We start from the raw sequence: 23,129 nt of genomic DNA, 5'->3' as shown, positions 1-23,129 counted from the left end.
ACTGCACAAAGTTACAAGAAAGGGAGAATAAGTAGTAAGAGAAATAATTAACAATGATTCTGCTTAATAGAAACAATTGCAAATTTTCCCTTTTTCGAGGGGAAAAAAAAATCACACAGAATAACTTACTTCCTCCATTGTTTAATTTGTTCAGGATTTGTGTACTCCTTTAGACATTCAGTAATGTGATCTCCAATTTTGATTAGACACTGTCTAGTATGTTCTAGCTGTTCCCTTTCAGAAAGGCCTTTCTCTGGTCTATCCAGCTGTTTCAACGCTGCTTTGACAGGCCTCATTCTTTCTTTGCACTGTAAAATGGAAAGAAGGAATACATTTATTCAAAGGGGGAAAAAAAAAAAGAATTCTAAAACACGACCCACCCTTAGTGTGATATTTATATAGGCAAAGACAGTACTGTTGTAAGCCAAATGAAACACAAGACTTCGCTCACAGCTCTTAAAATTTAGTTTTACTACAGGTTTCCTTTGGAAAAAGTAGTATTTTAAATCCAGCTGGAAATTTACTCCTATATGAAAGCATTAGATTGTATGCAACAAAGATATTAAAGATTTAAGAAAGCACTAATTTAATGTAAAAGATTTTCTGAGGGAAAGAACCTATTACAAATGGATTTTACAATCATGGTTATAACTTTCAGCACGAGTATATAGGACAGGACTTATTTTACCTTTTAGGACCTTGAAAGCTATACAAACTCAGTATCAAGATTAAATATGAGAATGTTAAATACATTTTAAATAGATACATTCTGCAACAATTAAAATTAGCATTCAGCAGATGTTCAGCATTCGTTCTTCGAGGAGTTTTTAAGCCTGAGTTCTATGCAGATCCTAACAGAGCTTGAACTGTCTAGGGTAATGCTAGTTTAGGTATGCCCAAATTAGCAACGATGGTGATGGCAACGCACACGCACCCACAGACACATTTCATATGTCCGTTCCTGAATTTTCACATTGTAATTCAAATGTGTTGATGGTAAGCGCAGGTAATCCAGTTAGCATGTTTTAAATTACAGACACTTGCTTGGAAATACTATCCAATCACGATGGCAAGGTAAACAGCTGAAACGCACACTGCCACAAGTCAAATGAGTTAGCCTCAGCAACCTATAGCAGTAATTTCCATCTGAAAAAGTAGTTAAATATGCTAATTAGATTGCATCTGACTGTGGCCTAATGATGAACACACATTCTGCAACAGAGGGCCTGTCCAAAAAAAGTTCAATACACAACTCCAACCTAGAATTGCTCCCTGTAGCGGAAAGAAGCAAGTCTGTATATCCAGAATCAAACAACATGAAGGATTTTGGAGAACATCACTATCACTTTGTTAACATCTAGGGATAACTCAGAAAAGTCCCTAGAGCTGTTCTATTGCCAGCTGATGCCATTAAGTAACCAAGGAACTACACTACATACTGTATTAGCCACAGCTTAGCGTAGCCTTTAAAACACAATTTTACAGAGTGCGCTGCTTAACTTAGTATAAAGGCGGTCAGAAAAGTTTAAATGCACATGGAAACCAAGCAGTTTTCAGTCACCTAGCCACACACAGACATCTACCTGAATCATTTGAGACTCCTCCTGGAAACCACAGATGAATCCCTTGCCATGTTGAGATTAAAAAAAAAAAAAACAAAAAAACCCCCCAATAAACTGGTCACTGCCATACTGATCAGAAAACAGTAACTTGCCTTTCACAGCCAACACCAGAATAGACCCAGTAAACTTGCCTTGCAGTAACAGATAGCTGTTGAAACCTGAATGATAGAACATTCACAGCAGAAAAGCAGAGGCTCAAAATAGCTCCTTGGCATTTTTCCAGAGGCCCCAACTGACCTACACAAATCTGCACAGACTGAGCCTATCTACCTCTTTTCCTCCAATGCTGACTCTGTTGCAGTCAGCAGCAGTGATTTAACTGATGTTCTTCAGTATCAGATAGATTACTCTGGCAAGGTATTTCTAAGGGCTTTAGAATTTGTTTCCTCCTGTGTCTAACAGTGAGTCTGTAATACTCAAGGGAAACTTTGAAACGTCATTTCTCTTGTCTGCTGACAGAAAAAATAGGGGCATTTGATAAGGCCAAACCAGAGACTTCAGCAACTGTGTTAAAGTTAATTAATTTCTATCCTTTAAGAAGCAGCAGACACGTGGGTTATTCTTGAGGACAGATAATCATATTTTAAAACTATTCGGTGCACAGATCAGTGGAAAAATACTCTTCAGTGAACTGCAATAAATAAATAAACAAACAAAACTGCTGGCCTGAAAACAAACCTGACTTCAGTATGGCATCCACAACCTTCACTGATCTGAGATTTTACTGGCAGTAGATCATCTGTACTACAACGCCTAATGGCAGAACCCAGAACGTCAGAAATCGCATCCACTTGGCACATCAGGCATAAACACTAAGTTATCAATAAGGGCCTTACCACACTGAATGTCTTCTGATCAAGCTCTTCAGATTCCTCAGATATAGGAACTGGCTCACTAGTTGCTGTAATATGAACCGGAGTATCCGACAACGGAACTTTTTTAGTTTTTTCTTTATTTTCAGATTTGGTTTCATTCACCTAAAAACAAAATATGAAAATATATCTGGTAAGAAAACCTTGTATTTGGGTCTGGAATTATTCTGTAACTAGGCAATTACCATAAGTACTGCATTCTCTTCACTAATAACAAGAAATAATATCCTGACATGCAATGCTGGTAGATTTTATTTTCTGTCTCTGAAGGATGGAAAAAGAGAATGGAAAAGAAATAAATGACTTTTAGGCCACTTGCAGCCCCATTAAGCCATGTATCTTTAAAGGGTAATTTCCGATTTCATATGCCTGTTCTTGCAGTTGCAAAGGGTAAAAATAAAACTTCAAATTATGTAAAAGATTTCAATGAAATGACAACTGATCAATAAATGATCCAAAATACCTTTTCAACTCAAAATCATTCAACAAAAACCTGAGGGCCTTTTCTAGTGCTACATAAGACAAGTAAACCTAGTTACCTTCTCTTCCTTTACTTCTTTTTCTTTCTGTGTGGATTCTTTTACTTTGTTTTCTCTCTTTTCTTTAATATCTTTTTCTTTTAATTCTTTCTTATCCTCTTTTTCTTTTTTCTCCCTTTTCAAATCCCTCTTATTTTCCTTCTCTTTTGTCTCTCTTTTTTCTTCAGCTTCCTTCTTTATACCAATATCTGGCTCAGGCTTTTCTTCATTTTCTTTTTCTGCTTTTATTTTTTTATGTGGATGTTTCACTGAAACAATCTCATCCTGCAATACGCAAGCATACATGTCACATCAAACTGAGCTCCTAGCTATACAGTTTTGTAACCATCAGATTAAAACATACTTTTTCTCTGTAAGTAATTACTTTAGACTTAGATTTAACACCTATGAAATAGAGCTGGATGCAACTGCAAAGAAAAATGAGGACCCCTCACTCATTTCCTTGATGTGACACAAAACAAGTACTGATTGGGCAGTAGCAATGGGAGTGAGAGATTAAATCCATTTAACTTTCATATTCCCAAGGAAACCTGCCCCGTAAAATGTAGCTAAGCTGTAAAGAGTTTAAAAAAAACCACAGAAGCAGACATCACAGAACTGAACTGATTGGTCAGGGCACTCAAGTGATGGTGATAGAATACCTCTGTTCTAGTTAGCTTTGTTCCAGTAGCTTTTACTGATCACATATTAAACATTCAAAAAGAACAAAGTCTCAACCTCCTCTTGTCTGGGGCGAGGGGGAAGAGTCTTACAGATCATCTGAGAAGGGCCCATTTAATTACTTCATGGTGAACAAAATCTCTTCTGAGAAAACAACTTCACAGCATTCCCCTACTGGCATTTACAATATTCACTTTGGAGGTCTGAGATAAAAGCTCAAATTCTTTCAGACACAGAAAAATACTGTAACAATAACAAGCAACAAAAAGGTACACGTGGAAGAATCATCGTCATCATGAACGTATCTGAAACGAATCCCGGGAGAACACATAGAGAATTCAGGCTTCCAGAAAAGCCGGTGAAGGAACGTCTAGTACACGAATCCCAGCAAAGTACCTAGATTAGGTAGCTAGCAACAAGCTCAACCAGGACTTCAGTATTTAGGGGGAACTGCCAGCAAAATAAAACGAAACAGGGACGTAAAGCGTTTCCTGAATGCTACAGTAGTTAAATAGAAGCTGTACCTGAGCTTTAAACACTATGGCAGTTCAGTGGCATTTAGGTTGTTAAATCCTATTGCTGGATTTGGCCCAGGTTTCAGAAGGGCAATTATTTTGTGTGTGCAAAACAGAATTCAAACGATGAACATCCGTTATTAAAGAAACAAAAGGAGACAGCATCCTAGGTGCTTTCCCAAAATACAAGACAATTAACAGACTGCCAGTGCCATCTCTTTCAAGTGGAGATTAGTGTCCAATGCACATTTTAAGCAGACTGAAGACCTAATTTACCTAATTTTATGAATCAATTGCCCATGTATTTAGTGGGATAAGACACTTACAGTTTAGTTGTACATTCCAGACCAATTATTGCATGAAAATATTAACAAGTCCTCTTTCAAAAAAATTTTTGTTCTGACTTTGTTTTATTTTTCATAATATAATTTAAACGTATATAAGAACGCTTTAATCAAGACTGATAATTTTATATAAACATATCATGATTCTTTTCAGTCTGACTCAGGTTTAACTGAATATTTGAATAAATATTTTTCCCTTACCGTAGGGCCATTATTATCTTAACGTTTTCAATGACTTGTCATAGTTTAAAATGGTTAAGTAAAAACATTTATTTCAGTTTAGTTTATTTTAAACCACGAAGGAGGTATTTTAATGATACATATATATTTACACCAATTTATTTCAACTGCCTTCAAAGTCACAAAACTGGGTTCAACACGTCCCTAAACTTTTTCCAAGTTTTTCTCTTTAGCAGTTTTACTGAGATAGATGTTAAAAAAAAAAAAAAACTAAAAACCACCCACACACCACACACGGAGAAAACCCAAAAAATTCCAACAGAAGCAGAATACACAGTCTTGAAAGAATACATCAGTAATAAAACATAACAGTGTTAAGCAGTCTATCTGAAGAATGAAAGCTGTGACATATACAGGCCCTTTCACTTGAATGCCTCAAAACATCATTTATTCATGCTGTTATTTCTAATCAAACTTCATTTTTTTTCCTAAGCCTGAATAAAAAAAATCTACCTGCAGAATCTGTATCAGCAGTAATAACACATTACTCAGAAACATTAGTTTTACGTTCAGACGTTACATTAGACTTAAACACTTCCAGCAGATACGATGCTGAAGTCATTAAAGAACCTCGAAATTGCACAATGACACTTGTAATCAGACTAGAATGTTGTTTTATGACATAATAATTCAGAAAAATCATAACACCTCAGCTACAAGCCTCTCATTAAATTAATATAGATACAGTCCTCCATATGACTGTACCGATTCAATATTAAGAGTAAATGCCACAAAAGGATGCAAACAACAGAAGTCCTCTGCCGGAGGAATGCCATTCAGGCATTTCAACTTTACAACAGAAACAACTGAATAGCCATCTTTGCCACATGAAAGATGTTTACCTTGTTATCCTCATCTTCATCTTCATCAGACTTTTCTGAGGGTGGTGGAGAAGAGTCACTTTTTATTTCTTCTTTTACTTTTGCAGCCTTTAGCACTTTATTCTTCTTAGTTCTTGTTTTCCTCCTCTTTGAATTGCCCTGAATGCAATAAGTATCTTTATTATGTCAACTGACAAGTATCTTTGCTCCGCAGTTAGAGGAAAAGATCTTTTTCTATGTTAAATAAAGGGCTCCTCTTATTTATTGCCACTGACGGCCACCACTTTTCTCAGGAATGTAGACAGAACACAGTGCAATAGTAAAAATTAAGAGTACAAGTAAGAGAATAAAACAATATTAAATGTGCAATTCATTACTTGAGTTAGTCTCATGTAATATGATTAGCAATATGGAGAAAAATTGCACAAAGAAAAAGGATGAGCAGAAAGAAAAAAAGAAAAAAAAAAGAAAAAAGGAGGATCACTAACAAGCCCATAAGCATATTATTTTATCTCACTACTGCATGTCAAATTTTACTTACTGCACCAGCAAGTCTCTGTGCTTCCTTTCTTGCAAGGTCTTTATTCAGTAATTTAATGAGGTAGTCTGCACGGGTCTGTAACTGCTTGGCCTGGGGTTTCTTATCTGGATCGTCAGGTAAAATCTGAGAGGAACAAGGGTATTGTCAACTTTGTGCAGAAACCGTCAAATTTGCGAGCTACTAGCCTGGAGCACTGGGATCCGAAAAAGCTGCCCAAAAGGTTGGGAAAAAAAAATCCACTCCAACTATACGTGGCAAACATGCCAGCAGGCTTAAAGGAATGGTGAATTTCTTAAACATGTCATTTTTCCTCCAATCACATAACTAACGTAGACAGTTTTGAAAATCGTCTCACCGAATTTACAACAAACTCGAGAAACCAGCCTCAGATTGCTGAGTTCCTGTACCGCTGCCAGCCACAGCGCTCAGAGTTCTGCCTCACGCTTCGAAACGCAGGAATCATAGCAGTCAAAAATATAAATGGCTGTGTTCATAAAACAGACTAATCAATGGAAGGCAGGAGTAGAAATCATTATTAAACGGATTTGGACACAACTCTGGCTCCTTGAATCCCAAAGCTACAGGTTGTTGGCAATATCATTAAGTTTGCTTCACCTACATATCAGTTACTCGCTACGGTTAAGCGGCTCTTGTGCTACTTCTGGTCTGATGAGTACAGCTATTCTCAGGTTGCGAAAGAAAGCGTTTCAAGTGAAGGAAATGGGGACTAAGCCTGGGGGATCAGGGGAGACAGGGAAACACACACCAGACCACATGACAGCCTCCCTTCCAAAAACTCAAGAACAAAATGAACACAACTAGAGCATCTAAAACGGGGAAACAAAAGATCCGAAAGGAAGAATTCAGGTGACAGAGGTCCAAGTACATGGAAATATGGAAACATAATAAGCTAAGAAGGCATACTTTAATAGAATATACAAGACCTTGAAATCTACCACAAGAAGGGTACAAAGCAGTAAAACTGATATACAACTTCTGTGCAATTTCAGTTATCATAAAATACGCTCTTTCAGTGACTGCTCTTATTAGCATTACTACCTAAACAAAAAAAGTCCTTGACGACGGGAAATTCTGTAGATGACATACCTTCTGTGTCAAACTGAGATCAGGATCCATTTTTATCATTTCCCAGCTGCCGTAACCATATTCATAGATGCCTATTAACAGATTGGAATCATCTTCCTTACCCCAATCTATATCAAAATGAGCTGCCTTGGTGTGGCAGGGGACGACATATCTAGTGGAAGTAAGTTAGACAATAAGTGATCTTTACTTCTGAAACTTAGCAAGGGGGTGGGGAACATGCTACAAGTAGGAAAAATAAAAGTTATCACCGAGATGCTGGTGTATTTAGGAAAGTAATTCAGGTATCTATCATCGGACTTTCTTACAACTTCTTTAAAATATTTACTGAAATCAGTATTATAACATATTTTAAAGCAGGTCCAGATTAAGATACAAGGAACAACAGGTACTGTCTATGGCCATGGAATGAGTCATGAGCTGGCCAGCCGTCAAGAAAAGCTTAAAACATCACCCAAGTGTAACCGCTAACTGAATTTGTGGATAGTTTAGGGAGTATGATATACAAGGTGGCAAGCTACAAAGTTAAGAGGGTGAGGACTGAGAAAAACTACCAGCAATGACTGTCTGCTCTGCTGTGACAGATACTACTTTGCCTCAGGCAGAGATAACACAAAGCAGCTCCTCAACAAGCCTGACTTCTAATCTAGAATATTAACTGAAGCCAGTCTGCAATGAATACAGTTCAGAAACCAAAGCAGGTACTGGCTGCTAAGGGGAGGGAAGAAAGAATAACGACACAGAGCAGACCGCTGCTGCCAGTCCTTTACAGGGAATGGAGAGACACTGGTGTCACAATGTGCTTAGTCTGGACTGATAAAATACATGCATAAGAGCCTTCAATAATCTTCTCCATTATGGCTTGCTTTAGAAAAAATTACCTTTTCCTTTCTTCTGGATCTGAAGGAATGGATTTATGCAACGGTGCCAACTCTTCTTCGTGAGAAATGACGAGCTTTGCATTTACTTGCACTCCTGATATTCGGAATGTTGGGCCTTTAACTTTCCCAAGTCTACCTCCTTAAAACAAAAGGCCAAAGTACTTAGGCTTTATGTGTAACTTACAGACAAATGTAAAGAAAACAAGAAAGATTGTTGCTGTAGCAGCACAGCTTCAATTCTATCAAATATATTTTTCGTAACCAAACGCCCCAATTAAACTTCAGAATCTCAAGGTCTTCCATATAATAATATCAGATTAGCTTTAAGTTTCATGGTAAAGCAAAAACTTACTGCATCCTCCTATGACGATTCACACAGGGAAGGAGTGTGGAGAAAAACTCCTCTTCCTACAACCCCCTTTCTAATAGCCTAACATGCTAACATATATTACTTTTATTTGTATTTTCTCCTAACACAATTGTTTTGTCTTATAATCAGCATGCAAGAACAACTCAGGCTTCTTGATGCTTTTCATTCCTCTTCCTCCCCACCCAAACACACTGTACCTGCTCTTTCTGGTCCGGAAGAATTGTCCTTTAAAGCCTTAATGCATCCATTATGTACAAGCTCTCCCAGACGCCTAAGGTCGGTCTCAGATTTATCAACTAGCTCAGCATCTCTAGCTATAGCGTCTAACCTGTAATAAAACAGATACGTATTTTTCACAACTCTACAATTTTACTAGTTGGTGAATGACTCCTTCAAATTTTGAGGTTAGAAAGGTGATCATGTAAGCTATCTGTTAACCACACCTGCTGCACTGTGAGCAATTTTGATCCATGCAGTTGAAAACAGCTATAGAAAATTATACAAAAACTATAAAAGGAAAAAAAAAAAGGAAATAATATAATTCATCCAGATACCAGAGGACAATACAACAAGAACTGTAAAGGATCCTAACTATATAGCTTTGAGTTACGTTACCGCGTATTTTTTAAAAAGAACAGGAACTGTAACATGATCACATAAGCTATAAATATTTTTAAGGAAAATGAAGATAAGAAATTATTCTCAAACAGTGCAGTAATACAGAAAACGTAAAAATAAGAACTGACAATAAGTAAAAATGCAAAACTACCTTCGGCAGGTTCAGTGGATAAAACCACAGGCTTTCAACAGACTATCAAACAAGACAACTAAACCATTATCACTAACGCACATTAAACAAGATAGTATGTAAAGTATAAGGAAAAACCAAATAGTCCTGCAAAACTGAGGGGTTTACATTATTGGCTGTCTACATAAAGGCCATATATGAAGAAACGAAGATACTAAACTAAATCCACGTTAGAGTTAAGGCAACAGATTAGGTACGCTATTTTCTCTTCAACCTAAGTTTTCTAGGTGTATTGTTCTAATTTTATCAAAACAAGGTTCCAAGTTGCTACACAACTATAATCAAATAAGTTTACCTTTCAAGAGGGCCACCGAATTTCTTGTAACTCTTGATAAATCTAGTAATAGAAAATAATTTTACAGTTTAAATAAATTCTTAACTAATCACATTGGTTTTAAAACTTTATCAATAATTTTTAGTACAACATAATATGTACAATGCAAAGAAAATAAAAACTAAAGAGACTAGGGTAGCTTAGTATATCAAGATACCCCACATTTAAAACCACAGTTCAATTGGTTTAAGGACCGATACAAATACAACAACAGATGGTACAATTTATTTCAGAAATTACTCTACTATGTTCATGAGACAAAAGATTCAGCAACTAGATGTGTCTAATCATAAAAATCAAATGCGAATTTACAGTAAATAGAGAATTCAGACATTATGCTATGCCTCATATAATAAAGAAGAGCTAGCTGCAACTCAAGATAGATGACTTTATGATTTTGGAAAACATAACATGAAAGATATAGGAATGTTTGTACCCTCAGAAAAAACGTGGACGGTTGCAAAGAAACTGGAAATATCTGGGACACAGAGAAGGAACGAAATAAAAAAGGAATTTTCCTCAACAAACAAGAATCCAAGTTACTAGTGCAAGCACAAGAATAACCTTGTCAAAAGCTGCAGTCCATTATGTTGGATGAAATGGAAAGGGAAAAAGGATCTTGTAAAGTTGTTTCTATAACCAAAAAATATTTTGGAAACTTTAAAGAGAAACCTGAATACTTAAAACTCCAAAAACAAAGTAGCGTTTCACAAACCTGTAAAGATAAAGCAAAAACAATTCCTCTTCCTTCTTTTACAAAAAAATATTTTAAGCATCAAATACTGATGGGACCAGCTGTACAGATTTACTTATGAAAATAGATTTTGCGTTATTTAGTTTTAAAAAGCATCGTATCACAGTTATTCAACTACAGTGGCAAAAAGTCTAAAACAAAACAAAACTCACTCAACTTTTGGTGGGTATCACCACAAAAACATATGTACTCTTTCTTCAATTACAATTAATACTGATGGGAAGTAGAACATTTTGTTTATTTGCTGGGGGATAGGGGAGGTCACCCATTGTAAAAATTGCATTTTGGAAACCAATGTCTTCAGGGGATGCAGGGATTAGGAGTAATGCATACTCAATCAAGAATATTTTTCCAGCCTAATTTTATCCCTCACCAAAATGAGCTCAAATTCCGGACACTACAGTCCCTTACGTCAGCACTGTAAAGTACACAAGGTAAAACTTTAATGCCTTGAATAAAAGTTTTCAACTACATTCAGGAAAAATAAACTGTCTTTGTATTTTTAAACTCTAAAATGATTTTTAAAATTTTGTTCTGTCCCATTAATCACGCATGTTCCTCCCCAATCTTACCGTCTAATCTCTGCATCACTAAATCCTTTAATATTCTCTCGAGGAATAGTTCGCGGTCTTCCACGTTTCTTTGGCCGTTTTCTTTCTGAGATGGAGTCACTATCAGATCCAGAATACCTTCTGTTCCTACTGCGTCTTCCTTCGCTTCCATTAAAGCTGATCTGGAATTTCAGTAGTTCAAAGCAACATAATTAAAATGCATGAATACAATTATCTAGTCTGCCAAAAATACATTGTAGGAGAAGGGGGGGAGGGGAAAAAGAAAAAAAGCAAGCAATCCAAAAATAAAGACCAAAACAACAGCAACACAAAAATGAAAGTCAGTCAAAAACCAGACATACCTGTTTTGCACAGTTTCTCATCCTTGGGAGCATATATATTTCTTCAAGTTCTTTTTGTCTTTCCTCCTCTTCTATTCTTCGCCGCTGGACTTCTGGAATGATTTCTTCCCAATTTCTTGAATTTCGTTCTGGTTCCAACTCAATGTCATCTTCATCCATATTGGAAAAGTTGGCCACCTTACGTATCAGAACACACGTATTTTCACCAAGTCAGTACATAACTTTGTTTAAATGAGAGTCAGCAACTAAATTTTAGGAAAGCTTCGTCCACGATGGCATATTTTATACAGACACACACATGATGAAAAGAATATACACACATATAATATAGTTAATAAATACAAAATACTTAATGAAACAGTCTCTAATGAAAATATTTTCATACACATGTATATACACACACACGCTCCGCTCAACGTGGTTGAATATAAAGATTGGAATCTTGTTCTTATTCATTTAAAAGTTAACTAATCAAAGTACAATGAGACAGTCTCCTTGATAGCTGTAAGACTATTATTTAATTGTCCTTCAAAGCAAGGATAATGGCATTTGAATGGCTAAATTAACGCAAAACTAATAACAAAGCTAACCATACGTTAATAAATTGTAGAAATCACAATATGCTGCCGCATCATCAGCAGGAAGGTGACTTAATATTGTAATTATTAAATCAAAGGCTAATACATTTGTAAATATATCATTTTTCCCCTTTATGTGTTAAATATATAATATATGCAAAAAATACATATACTATGTATTTTTAAATTTTTTTTTTCCTGATTGTAATTATTCTGTACAGGTGAAATGGCATTTTATGAGAAAAACAGAGTATTGACTTATTGTGGCATCTATTTCACAAAAACAAGAAAAGACGGATAGGTACACAAAAGAAAAAAAGAACAGTAGCATTAATAAAGGGAAGTGTAGTTACAGGAAGAGAGAGGGAGGGATCACAGCAATACCTTAAACTGTGAAAGCAGCTCATCTCCTACAGTTAATGGGCCTGGCTCATTTTCCCGCGTTTCAGCCCTCTTCAAGATTTCATCTATATCCATTTCCTGAAACAGAGTAAGTTTCTCTTTATAACAAAATAATTTATATATATTTTTGGCTGTTATACTCATCAAGTGTAGAAGCACTGTTCCATTTACCTGGGGCTCCTGTTCTTCCCCTTCTGGTTCTTTAAAAAGTTCCTCAGCACCAAATTTCAAAATTGCTGATAACTCTTCCTTATTAAAGGGCGTTGAGCTGAAATACAGGAATTTCAGAAAAACATCTTAGAGAATTTTTCCAAATCAAGCTTCTACTTCACTTTAAAAAAAGAAGCTATATTTAATATGTAAATAAAGATGTGCAAAGGCAATATACTTTGCAGTCTGTCTTGTCTTATACAAACCCTTACTGCCTATTTTTTGCCTTTTATTAACCAACTCAGTAACTTGCATTTTTACTTACTTGCCGAATATACTTAAGGGTAAATTGATATAAAAGAATATACAAATATACCTTGAAGGAGTAGAGCCTGTATGTAGCACAGTTTTCCCTGTAGTGTCCATCCTCTGAATTACTAAATGATCTAACACCATCTTTTTCTTGGCTCTTTCAAGAATATCCTCTTCTACTGATCCTTTTGTGACTAGCCGATAAATATTAACCTATGTATATTAAAAAAAAAAGGGAGAAAAAAAAAAGCACCTCTGTTTACATTTTCTCAAATTACATATAAAAACAATACTTTCTGATGAAAGTACCAAGCTAACAAAAAATCCCTTAAGCAACAAGAGGGAAAAAATGTCAGTCCTGACTACAAATCTTCTGAGTTTTATTAACTGGTCTCGTTTATGAGACACTTCTTCAGTCATGTTACTGTAGTCTCTACATAACCCATTTAAAAATTGAAGAAATAAATTCTCAGACCTCTCTTTTATAAACTGCAGAGATTAGGCATAAGCATGGCCAAAAACAAAAGTGTCTTATTTCTGATATATTACTTGATGTCTTCTGCAGGAAAGAAACCTGGAAAGAACTAGGAAATATTTCACTTCTAAGTAAAGGGCATGTGCCTGAAGAAATAGTTATTTTCTAGAATGACATGGTCCCAATGAATATGGGACAAGTCCACAACTCCCCTCCCCATCCATATACACCTACAGCTGTCATACTCTCTCCCCATATATGGGGGCTGAAATAAATAAATTGGATGAGCACTATTAACATTTTTAGACACACTAATCAAATATTAGCTACTCTTGAAATACATGAAGACTGTCATGGCCCCTAAATACAAAACAGACAGCTACTGTGTGGAACCCTCCTTCACGTTTGGAGCTTAAAGCTGAAAGGTACGTACCTGCTTCTTCTGTCCAATCCTATGGGCTCTAGCCTGCGCTTGCAGATCGTTCTGTGGATTCCAGTCAGAATCAAATATAACTACAGTGTCAGCAGATGCCAAGTTTATACCTAATCCTCCGGCTCTGGTAGACAGTAAAAAGCAGAAGTCCTGCAATCATAAAATAAGAAATAGCTTTATACATATTAGTTTTAATATTCTTCAGGAAACCAATATGACACTTGTCTATATGTTCTGTGAAGCAGACTATGAACTCATATGCTATCAAACACCTCTTCCATAGGAATTTCTTTAAAGATGAAACAAACAGTGATATCAATGTGCCTTGTGGACAGTTATTTATTCCTCTGTGGTTTAAGTGAAGCAGCACCCTAGAAGATGAGCACCAACAAACTGGCGGTGGGGGGAGAAGGGGAAAAAAAACATCAAACAAAACACTAGCCAAAAGTTCAAAACAACCTGCTGTTAAAAGTCTTGTAGGTGCCAAAAGTACCTCATCAACATTTTTAAAGAAAACTAAGTAGCCATGGCATAGGAGGGAAGGCCCTTGGATAAATAAGAGACAGGAAGCAAGCGTTCTGCCTGGATCAGTGCTGTTCAATAGGAAAATGGGATGAACAATACGCTGACAAAATTTGCACATGACGATACACAGTTATTCAGGGACAACTAAAAAGGACTGCAGAAGGATCTTATGAGACAGGCATAGAACAGCATATGAAATTCAAGATAAAAGTGAAACTGGAAAAAAACATCCTAGTTTTACCTACAGAAACAGGTAATAGCAAATCATTACCACGCAAGAACTGGTACTTGGAGCTGTGGTAGATATTTCCGCAGAGACCTCAGTTGAGTAACAGTCAAAAAGCCACACGAAATGTTATGAATTATCAGCAAAAGAGTAGAGACTAAACAGAGGACATAATTTTGTTGCTGCATGTGTCTGCAGTTTGTCTACATTCTTGATTACTGTGTGAAGTCTGGATTTCCCCCTTCATCTCAAAAGCTGTACAGTAGAACTGGCAAGATTTCAGAAAAAGGCAATGATATCTGTACTAGAAACGTAAAACTTCTGTTTTTCACAAGCATCTGCAGTTTAATGTTATGCAGTCAAGTCTTTCCTCCTCAACCGTAGCAAAAACTTAAGCAGTAACTGACATATGCTATCCTTCCATTATCGCAAAAAACCCTGCCAGGGTAGGGCAGGGATCTAAGATGACCAAAGGCATGGCATGGCTTCCATATTAGGAATACTAAATAAGCTGGGAATCCTCCAACCCAGAAAAGAAAGATGCTATAACAGAAACCTATAAAATTACAAGTAGGCTAGAAATCAGTTCTTCACTATTCTCTTCCAGGGCAAAGAACTAAGAGTCAGATGTTGATAACACAAGCCAGAGTTGAAGATGGTTGTACTTCATGCAAGGATATATGCAACTCAGTTCTGCCCACTTCCAAAGGCTGTTTTTGATGCTAAAGGCTTGCCTAAGTACAGTGCTCTTGTAAAAATTGTAGGAGTAAGTCCTACACGACAACAAAGTCAGGAAGCTACATTTTTCCGTGCTTATACAGTACTTTCAATATTTTTTCAGTGTTCTTTGTCAAAGTAATTGTAATTACAGATTATATTAATTAAACATCATTTTCATAAGTTGTGTTCCTATTTAACCTCATCTTAGAAAAAAATTCTAACAGTTGTAAAAATTGTATTCTAGGCGATAAGAAGGAAACGTCAACTTTACAGATGCATCCATCACTTTTCTCAGCCTCCAGTTTTTATGTAATGTTTGTTATATTTCTTAGGGATATATTTTCATTTTCCTGGGTAATTTCCCTAAATTGCTATTTAGTATATTTCTTTGGAAGAAAAATAAAGCTGAGCAGATTCCTTAAAAAAGGAGAAAAAAATAACGACAACTCATACTATACCTCTGATCCTTCTGCATTAAAATGATCCAGTGCTTGTTTCCTCAATTCCCCTTTTATTGACCCATCGAGTCTCTAAAGAGATTAAGTACTACAGTTAAAAAGAAACTCTTATACTATATTCTAATCAGAACAATTTGAATTTCTCAATTACTAGAACAGTTATGTGAGAAAAGAAAAAATCCCAAACCCAGCAATGTAACATTTTACATCATCTTTTCCATCTGTTCCATTTCAAAATACCATTTAGCATGCAGCAATTGCCAGGCTTCCTGTACATAAAAATACATTTATATAGAGGAAAAAAAAGGGGAGGCAGGGGACAAGGGACAGCAGGCTTCTTAGCTACAACCAACAAAATTCTTACTTGAAAGGGAAACTGACGATACTTCAAATACTCTGCTAGGATGTCCAGCATCCTCACCATCTGAGAGAAAATCAAAACTCTGTTGCCACGTTCTCGGAGACGAATCAGTAGCTTGTCAAGAAGGATTAGTTTCCCGCTGCTACGTATTAAATGCTACAAAAACAATGTAAATGTATATTACAGAATAAGTTCACCCAAACATTAATACACACTGCAATTGGTTAAACATTCCTTTTAAGTTTGCTTTCTTGTTTACCGGTGTGAGAAGAATGATAGAAATTCTGATATTCCTTTAAAAATATTTTAATATGTGCACACAATAGACATGTTCCTACTACTAACACATGCATTCCAGTGACCATACTACACTGCTATACAGATTTACAACTACGCAGCACTAACTGAACGTGCAAGTTTAATCAGTATTTAGCCAGTGTCCGGATCTTGTAGAAAGGCATTATAAAAGCATCGAGTATCTTAACTGAAATCAACAGCAGTATGAATTAGCATGTTTTTAAGGAAATGCATTTCTCAGCTCCTGCCTATAAAACAGCATCTTAACATTCCACCAAGGTGTTAAGTAAATATACTGGGCTACAAATTAGTGCAGTTAAGGTGCAGTCTCAAGTGCTTTTCTGCCAAGTAAACAATAACTTTTTGTAGTCAGCAAAACACTTGAGATTTTATATATGTGCGTGCGTGTGTATGTGTATATATATATATATCTATATATAAAGGGACTACTTTATTACTACTTTCTCCTCACTTTCCATCTTATGAACAGAGACAGGCACTGCTGCCTGATCCTGTAAGCGTTCTTAGACAATGCCTATCCTTCAAACCCCTCACGCCAGATAAAGTGAGAAGAACCTTGTCTGTGGAGTCTAACAGGCTTTAGGCTACAATGTTAAGCTTTCCCAGCTCCACTGGGAATAACTAGAACAAAAACTCCAGTGCATATGCAAATTAATGTTGAATATTTTAGGCCTCTTTAGCTTGAAATGGCTCAAGATACAATTTTCGGGAATGAAAAATTTGGAGTTTGGCACTTCTATTCTTTATGCCAAAAAGGAGGAGGATAAGTTGCTCCGAACTAGAGCTAACAAAACGTATTAAGATGGGCCAAAGAAGTCATTGTTAAAAGTATGTAGTTATTAGAAAGAATGGTGGAACAATTCTGACGAGTTCCATTATGGTAATTCAGTGTGCCAAGATGTAAGTATCCTTTAGCTTTTATAAATACTTTATAACATTAAACAGCTTGAAATCACAAGTCGTCACTGCACAACCCAGTACTTTTCCCAAAAGTATTTAAATTGCTGACTTCAAAGCTTACAGAAAAAAAAAAAAACTTTACAAACTTTCATGGTGGTATAAACTGCATCAAATGATTCTCAACAGATACAGTACAAAGATTAGTTAACCTACACACACACACAAAATCACAGACCATCCTTAGCAGTGATGCTACAGTTTTCATTTATAACAGTAACAGCAAAAATCAGACTGTTTTGGATGTTTGTCACTTTTTATTTCCTTTCATTTTGGCTGTTTGGAGGCATACGGAGAACAGTGCTTCATTATTAAAAAAAAAAAAAAAAAAAGAAAAGAAAAAAAGAAAAACCAACCAACCAACCAACCAACACCTTAAAAACATTCTGCAGATCACTTTGAGCTATCACATGGATTGTTGATGTACCACTACCAGTCCATGCATTTGTATTTATATCACAGTTACCAGTTTAACTATTTTTTTTAAACAAGGTTTAAATAGATCTAGGTCTTAAGTTTATTTTGTCTGAAAATATACAGCCTATTTCAAACTATTTCCTTTTTGTTTTGATTATAATCAAAATCAGGGATATTTTATTTAGTAATGGTCTATTATTCAGTTCTAATTCAGAAACAAAAATTAATTTACTTAACTTGCAAAACCCAGGATGCACATTTTATAGAGATCTTGTTTTTACTTAATATACTTTAATAAGAACAAATAAATTGCTTCCACAGTATAAAATTACTGCATACATATTACAGATGTAAAACAGAACTTACTTTCTTTTTTTAAATTAAAAAACAAAGCGGTATTACCTGTAAGGCCTCCTGTTTATTATAGAATTCATTATCATCTGGTGGTTTAATGAGGTAGCAATGGTTACAACACTTCTTGAGTTCCATCATGATGTTCAAAAAGCCTGAGGTACTGCCTTTTGAACCTTTACTCAGAGCTTTGTAATTCCTTGTTAAAATCCACCTATGATATAGAATGTACAGTGTAAATAATTTCTAATCCTTTGTGGAATTGAGATACATGCAGGCTCTCAAAGCAGAATCAAACTGAAGACAAAAAGCAGCTCCTGACAAAAAAACCATACAAATACGCCATACAATAGAAGCTAAATGAACAGAGGTTAGACCAGTGTAATTCTTAAGCCTTTGCTCCACGGAATTTCACTGTGCTAAAATCCTGAAAGATACTAGGTTTTTACTTTTTTTGCTTCAAGCTCAATTGCATCACAAAAAACTATGAAACTTCAGTTATTTGCAGGTAGATATATTACTTTAAAAAGTAGGATTTTAAAAGTGTCATTTCTTACTTGTAATATTGCTTTTGCAATGCACTCATTTCCATCCTCAAAATTTGTTCAACCTTAGCAGGTAAAGACTTTTCTACATCTTTTTTAACTCTTCTCAGTAGAAATGGTTCAAGTTCTTTGTGAAGACTTGCATAACCAAACTCTCTCCCTTTGCCATGCTCCTCTTCAAAATCTTCCCAGGAAGAAAACCTTCAACATGAGAGAATAAGTCACTATGAAAATCACTACAAAAATAGTGATGTACTGTGAATGACCTGAAGAAGCGGTAGTCAAGAAGAACTAGAATACAAACACACAAAGCCCATAAATATACCACACATGCGTGTACACATATGGACTTCTTCCCTACTCCCTTGGTTTAATTTTCATCGCACAAGAAATTCCAAGTACCTTCTTCTCTGTAAATAGAAGAATGGAAGTCTCCAAACACTTTTGCAGAATTAGAACTAAACTACTGAATTTTAATTTCCCCACTGGAAACTAAACATTTTACCTCATCTGCAAGGAAACCCTAACAGATGGTTGCAGAAATCCTATTTATCAAGAGCCACCTGAAAAATAGTTGTATGGCTGGAAGAAAACGCATGAAAACAGACCACTTCGCATACTTTTTTGCAGTTTGTATGCTGAAAGGTGAATACCCTCTGATATATGCTAACAGACTAAGAGAATGAACTTTGTGATCAGATGAAGAATGGGCGCTAGACAACAACTTTATTGGCTGTGCTTGTAAGGTTCTGAAGAAGTCAATGCAAAGTATAGCTCCCAAACTAATTGGAGCTATAGTGCTTTGCATTTACAAGGTATCTGATAAGAACGCGTGCCTAGAGTTCTCATTTATCCTAGACATAAACAGAAGTCAATACAACATAAGGTCAACACAGTACACTTACTGTAGGTAAACCACATGGGCAAACTAGCTATGTGATTGAACTAATGGGTATCGGGCATCTTGGTACAAACTTGTTTTCATTAACGGTACTAAAGAGAAAAGACGGTATCTGCAGCTCCATGCTATCTCCCCAAAGTAAATCCACCAGGTTTCCCTTTTAGACTAGGATAAAATATTTTTTCAGGATTCTGATCCATACATCAATCCATCTTTTTTGTGGATCAGTAAAACAGAAAAAAGTAACAACCGCCACCAGAATTATTTATCAACAGTAGCATGAAAAATGTGCATGTCTGCTTTATACAAAATATTTAAACTGTTTTATGTGATTCTCCCAATCGCTACAATATTCCATAGTAAGAAGCTTCGAAAAAATTAACACAGATCATGTAAAACTCTTACTTTTCTGGCATGATGAAGTGAAGCAAAGACCAAAGCTCCTTGAGGGAGTTTTGCAGAGGAGTTCCAGTAATAAGAAGACGATGGTTAGACTTAAAGTCTATTAAAGTCTTGTACAGAAGGGAATCGTCATTTTTTAAACGATGAGCTTCGTCAACTCCTATAAATGCCCAATTCAGACCACCAAGGAACGACTTAAAGAAACAGAGGTGAGGAGGGGGGAGAGAAAACGTTATATTAATAAGCCTATTATGCAGTTTCTCACATTTTAATACCAGGCTACAAATACCATCACTTTACTTTAACAAAACATGGACACCTATGCATCCAGACACCTAAATGTTTTGGATTCAACAAAAGGCTATGCAAGCATCCCAAGGAAATATATGCTAAGTGTAAAAGGAAAGAAAAGGCCAAAAATCTGATCTATATTAATTTTCACGTTAACAGAAAGAAATTACTATTGACCTCCTTCAAGAGGTCAATAGAACAAAATGAAGATTTAGAATAGAACAATAGGTCAATAGAGCAAAATGAATTTGTTTCAATAGAAACAAATGAAGTAAAAACGTTCTGCTCATTGGCTCTCCATAAAAATTTTGATATGCTGTTGGCAGATTTAATGATAACTGTGTGTGACCATCATGGAAACTACCATACAAAGGAAAAACATACGGGATTTCAAGAGTTCTGAATCACAGATGTCAGGGGTGGTGGGCTGATTTGTTTTTTCAGTTCCTTGATGATGGTCTATAAGGAAGGAGAGTGCTTCAAGGTGGAAATTGATTACTACAGTAATGAGAAGCTCAAACAAACTGAAGAAAAAAAAAGAAGTGTCACCCATTCAATGAGGAGGGAAAAAAAAAAAGGCATAAAGCCTCATCATATATACAGAAAAATCTAAAAGTACTTGAAGAAAACTATACTGTTCTACTTTCAAAAGCAAAGCTGTCAAATTCCCCATCCATTTAGAGATCCAGAACCCAACTATGTGTAACCTTAAAGGAGTTCTGCACTGGACAAGTGACTGTATCTCCCTGAAGAAATAAGCGTGATTACCTTATCTTTCAGCAAGATTTCATAAGTTGTTAGAAGTATATTAAATTTTAATCGCTTGGTCTGTGGATGCATCCATTCATGAGTTCTTATCTACAAAGAGAATTAAGTGAACTGTAAGCTACAGAAAAATAGTCTTATTGATTGGGATGATTTCAAGCACTACAGCAATGTAATTGTTTACTGACATACAAGAATTTGATCACCAAACAGAAGCACAGCACGCTAACATATGCAAGACTGCAAGTTCAAGCTCTCTAAGGATCCCAGGATGTTTTTTTAAACTTATGAAGAAACGGCAAAAAGTTTCTGTAAAACTTTTTTTTTTTTTTTAACTTTAATGGATAAGATTACTTACACTACTCCTTCACAAATTAAGATCATGATTGGCTTACCTTTTCAAGCACCTAAATAATCCCATGGCAAAAGACAATTTATTCTCAAGCTCAAATTTGCATTTTTAATCGTTTTTATTAATTAGTAGGAAGGAAATTTTTCACATGTTTACATCAGATCAAAATCTAAGCTCACACTTTGCTTTCTAAAGACATACAGTATTTGCTCATTCCTAACCAAAATACTGGAGAGTAACAGAAGACAAGAGCATGAAATAAGTCTTGTTTACTGCTAAGCTTTTTCAATGATACAAAGAAATACTCACCATATTTCTGCTAGTTATATCTCCTAAGTAAACCACAGCATTCATCTGAGGAGCCCAAGTCTGAATCTCTCTTTGCCAAGATGTCAAGGTGGAAAGTGGCACGACGAGCAAGAAAGGTCCATATAGTTGATGTTCATGAAATAGGTAGTTCAGAAAAGAAATCGTTTGTATTGTTTTACCCAAACCCATTTCATCCGCAAGAATACAACTATTCCCTCTGAAAAATGCAGAGAAAAATGGACAAGAAGAGATTATTATTTTTTGAGCATAAAAACACTCATGCAAATTCTGAAGATTTTGCAACTGTAAATCTCCAAGAAGTCTATTTAGATACAGTTAGAAACAATTTCAAAAATCACATAATTTTTAGCATACTACTTATTTTTCAAGTGTGTTTAACAAAAAGCTTGCACATGTTCCTTGCATATCTACTTTAAAATTATAAAAATAATGTTGACCTTTCAGAAGTTTGCTTTCTTTTAACAGATGACTTACCATCACATCTTACAATTTACAAACAAAGAAAAATTCATTTCAGACTATACTTACTTGCACCATGAATGAGCAAGCCAGTTCAGTCCATTTAACTGATAGTCTCTTAATTCTAAACTTTCATGCCCTCCAATATAAGACGGTTGCTTCTTTAGCGCAACAAACCTTGGCCTCTGTTTTAGAACCTGTCAGAAGGAAATTATACATCAGTCCTCTAACAGGACTAACAGAAGCTACCAAAATGTTTTCCTGTTGAAGCAACATAGCGTTAGAAATGTGTTGGGTCACCATACCTAGTCTTTATCCATCACAGACAACTAGGCCATACAGCAACACCTGAAATTATTTTGATTGCTGATCTAAATTTCACAACAGGAAAGACATTAACACATTCACAAAGGTTACTTTCAAAACAAATGAAACTAAACTCATCTATGAATGCCAGTAAAAAGAGCAGGGGACAAACATAAACAAAAAGCTATTCTCAGCAGTGATACTTGCTCGCTCGCGCTCTCTCTCTCTCTCTCCTCTATACACACATATGTATACATATCCCATTATTATTATTCTGAATAACATAAAAATATTATGTAATATGTTATTTCCATGTTATTTCCAGATGCACAACACTTACTATCACAATTGATTATAAACCCATTGCAATTACACGCTTACCTTGCAGTCCTTAAAGGGAGTGGTCTTGGATTGATTTCTGCTAAAATACTCGTCAATGCGTGCCTGAAATTTTTTAGCAATGAGAGCACCATCTTCCCAGCTGCATTCTGAGTAAGGCAGACCCTGCCATTTGCAATAGTAATCTGGATAACCAGCTGCTGATTTCTGATTTGAATGAGCTGCAGAAACGCATCAGAAATATCAGTTCAGTATTCTCTTTCTGTATTTTAAGAAAACGCTCATTTTAAACAAGACAATTTAAACTAGTTTAACAACAAAGAAAGTAGAATAAACCTTTTATCAGAAGTTTTGTTTTGCATTAAAACATTGGTCACATCAATACTCTAAATTTCTTAACTACAAATGCAATATACAAGCAATAAGCATGTAATATGC

The 23,129-nt window shown here is 35.6% G+C and overlaps 1 protein-coding gene across 2 annotated transcripts in view; it reads right to left on the bottom strand.

The window, feature by feature from the left end:
• The window catches only part of LOC104150508 (chromodomain-helicase-DNA-binding protein 1), a 52,650-nt gene that overhangs the window by 5,350 nt on the left and 24,171 nt on the right, over positions 1-23,129 (bottom strand). Inside the window, exons 10-33 of one of the 2 annotated variants that reach the window (XM_068925081.1) lie at positions 22,734-22,912; positions 22,116-22,243; positions 21,567-21,783; positions 20,909-20,998; positions 19,853-20,043; positions 18,559-18,747; positions 18,053-18,215; positions 15,962-16,114; positions 15,598-15,669; positions 13,669-13,818; positions 12,825-12,973; positions 12,470-12,566; positions 12,281-12,376; positions 11,319-11,495; positions 10,978-11,138; positions 9,613-9,654; positions 8,707-8,837; positions 8,140-8,278; positions 7,262-7,412; positions 6,155-6,277; positions 5,635-5,772; positions 3,034-3,297; positions 2,459-2,599; positions 130-308 (exon numbers count right to left, since the gene is read on the bottom strand). In XM_068925081.1, coding sequence (XP_068781182.1) covers positions 130-308; positions 2,459-2,599; positions 3,034-3,297; positions 5,635-5,772; positions 6,155-6,277; positions 7,262-7,412; positions 8,140-8,278; positions 8,707-8,837; positions 9,613-9,654; positions 10,978-11,138; positions 11,319-11,495; positions 12,281-12,376; positions 12,470-12,566; positions 12,825-12,973; positions 13,669-13,818; positions 15,598-15,669; positions 15,962-16,114; positions 18,053-18,215; positions 18,559-18,747; positions 19,853-20,043; positions 20,909-20,998; positions 21,567-21,783; positions 22,116-22,243; positions 22,734-22,912 — 3,520 coding nt within the window. The remainder of the gene's footprint in view (positions 1-129; positions 309-2,458; positions 2,600-3,033; positions 3,298-5,634; positions 5,773-6,154; positions 6,278-7,261; positions 7,413-8,139; positions 8,279-8,706; positions 8,838-9,612; positions 9,655-10,977; positions 11,139-11,318; positions 11,496-12,280; positions 12,377-12,469; positions 12,567-12,824; positions 12,974-13,668; positions 13,819-15,597; positions 15,670-15,961; positions 16,115-18,052; positions 18,216-18,558; positions 18,748-19,852; positions 20,044-20,908; positions 20,999-21,566; positions 21,784-22,115; positions 22,244-22,733; positions 22,913-23,129) is intronic. The other variant, XM_068925082.1, reaches the window with a different exon arrangement.

This window comes from Struthio camelus, chromosome W (genome assembly GCF_040807025.1).
Source record: "Struthio camelus isolate bStrCam1 chromosome W, bStrCam1.hap1, whole genome shotgun sequence".
NCBI classification, from domain to species: domain Eukaryota; kingdom Metazoa; phylum Chordata; class Aves; order Struthioniformes; family Struthionidae; genus Struthio; species Struthio camelus.
The sequence above is the reverse complement of the archived record's forward strand: the minus strand, read 5'-3'. Positions and strand labels throughout refer to the sequence as shown.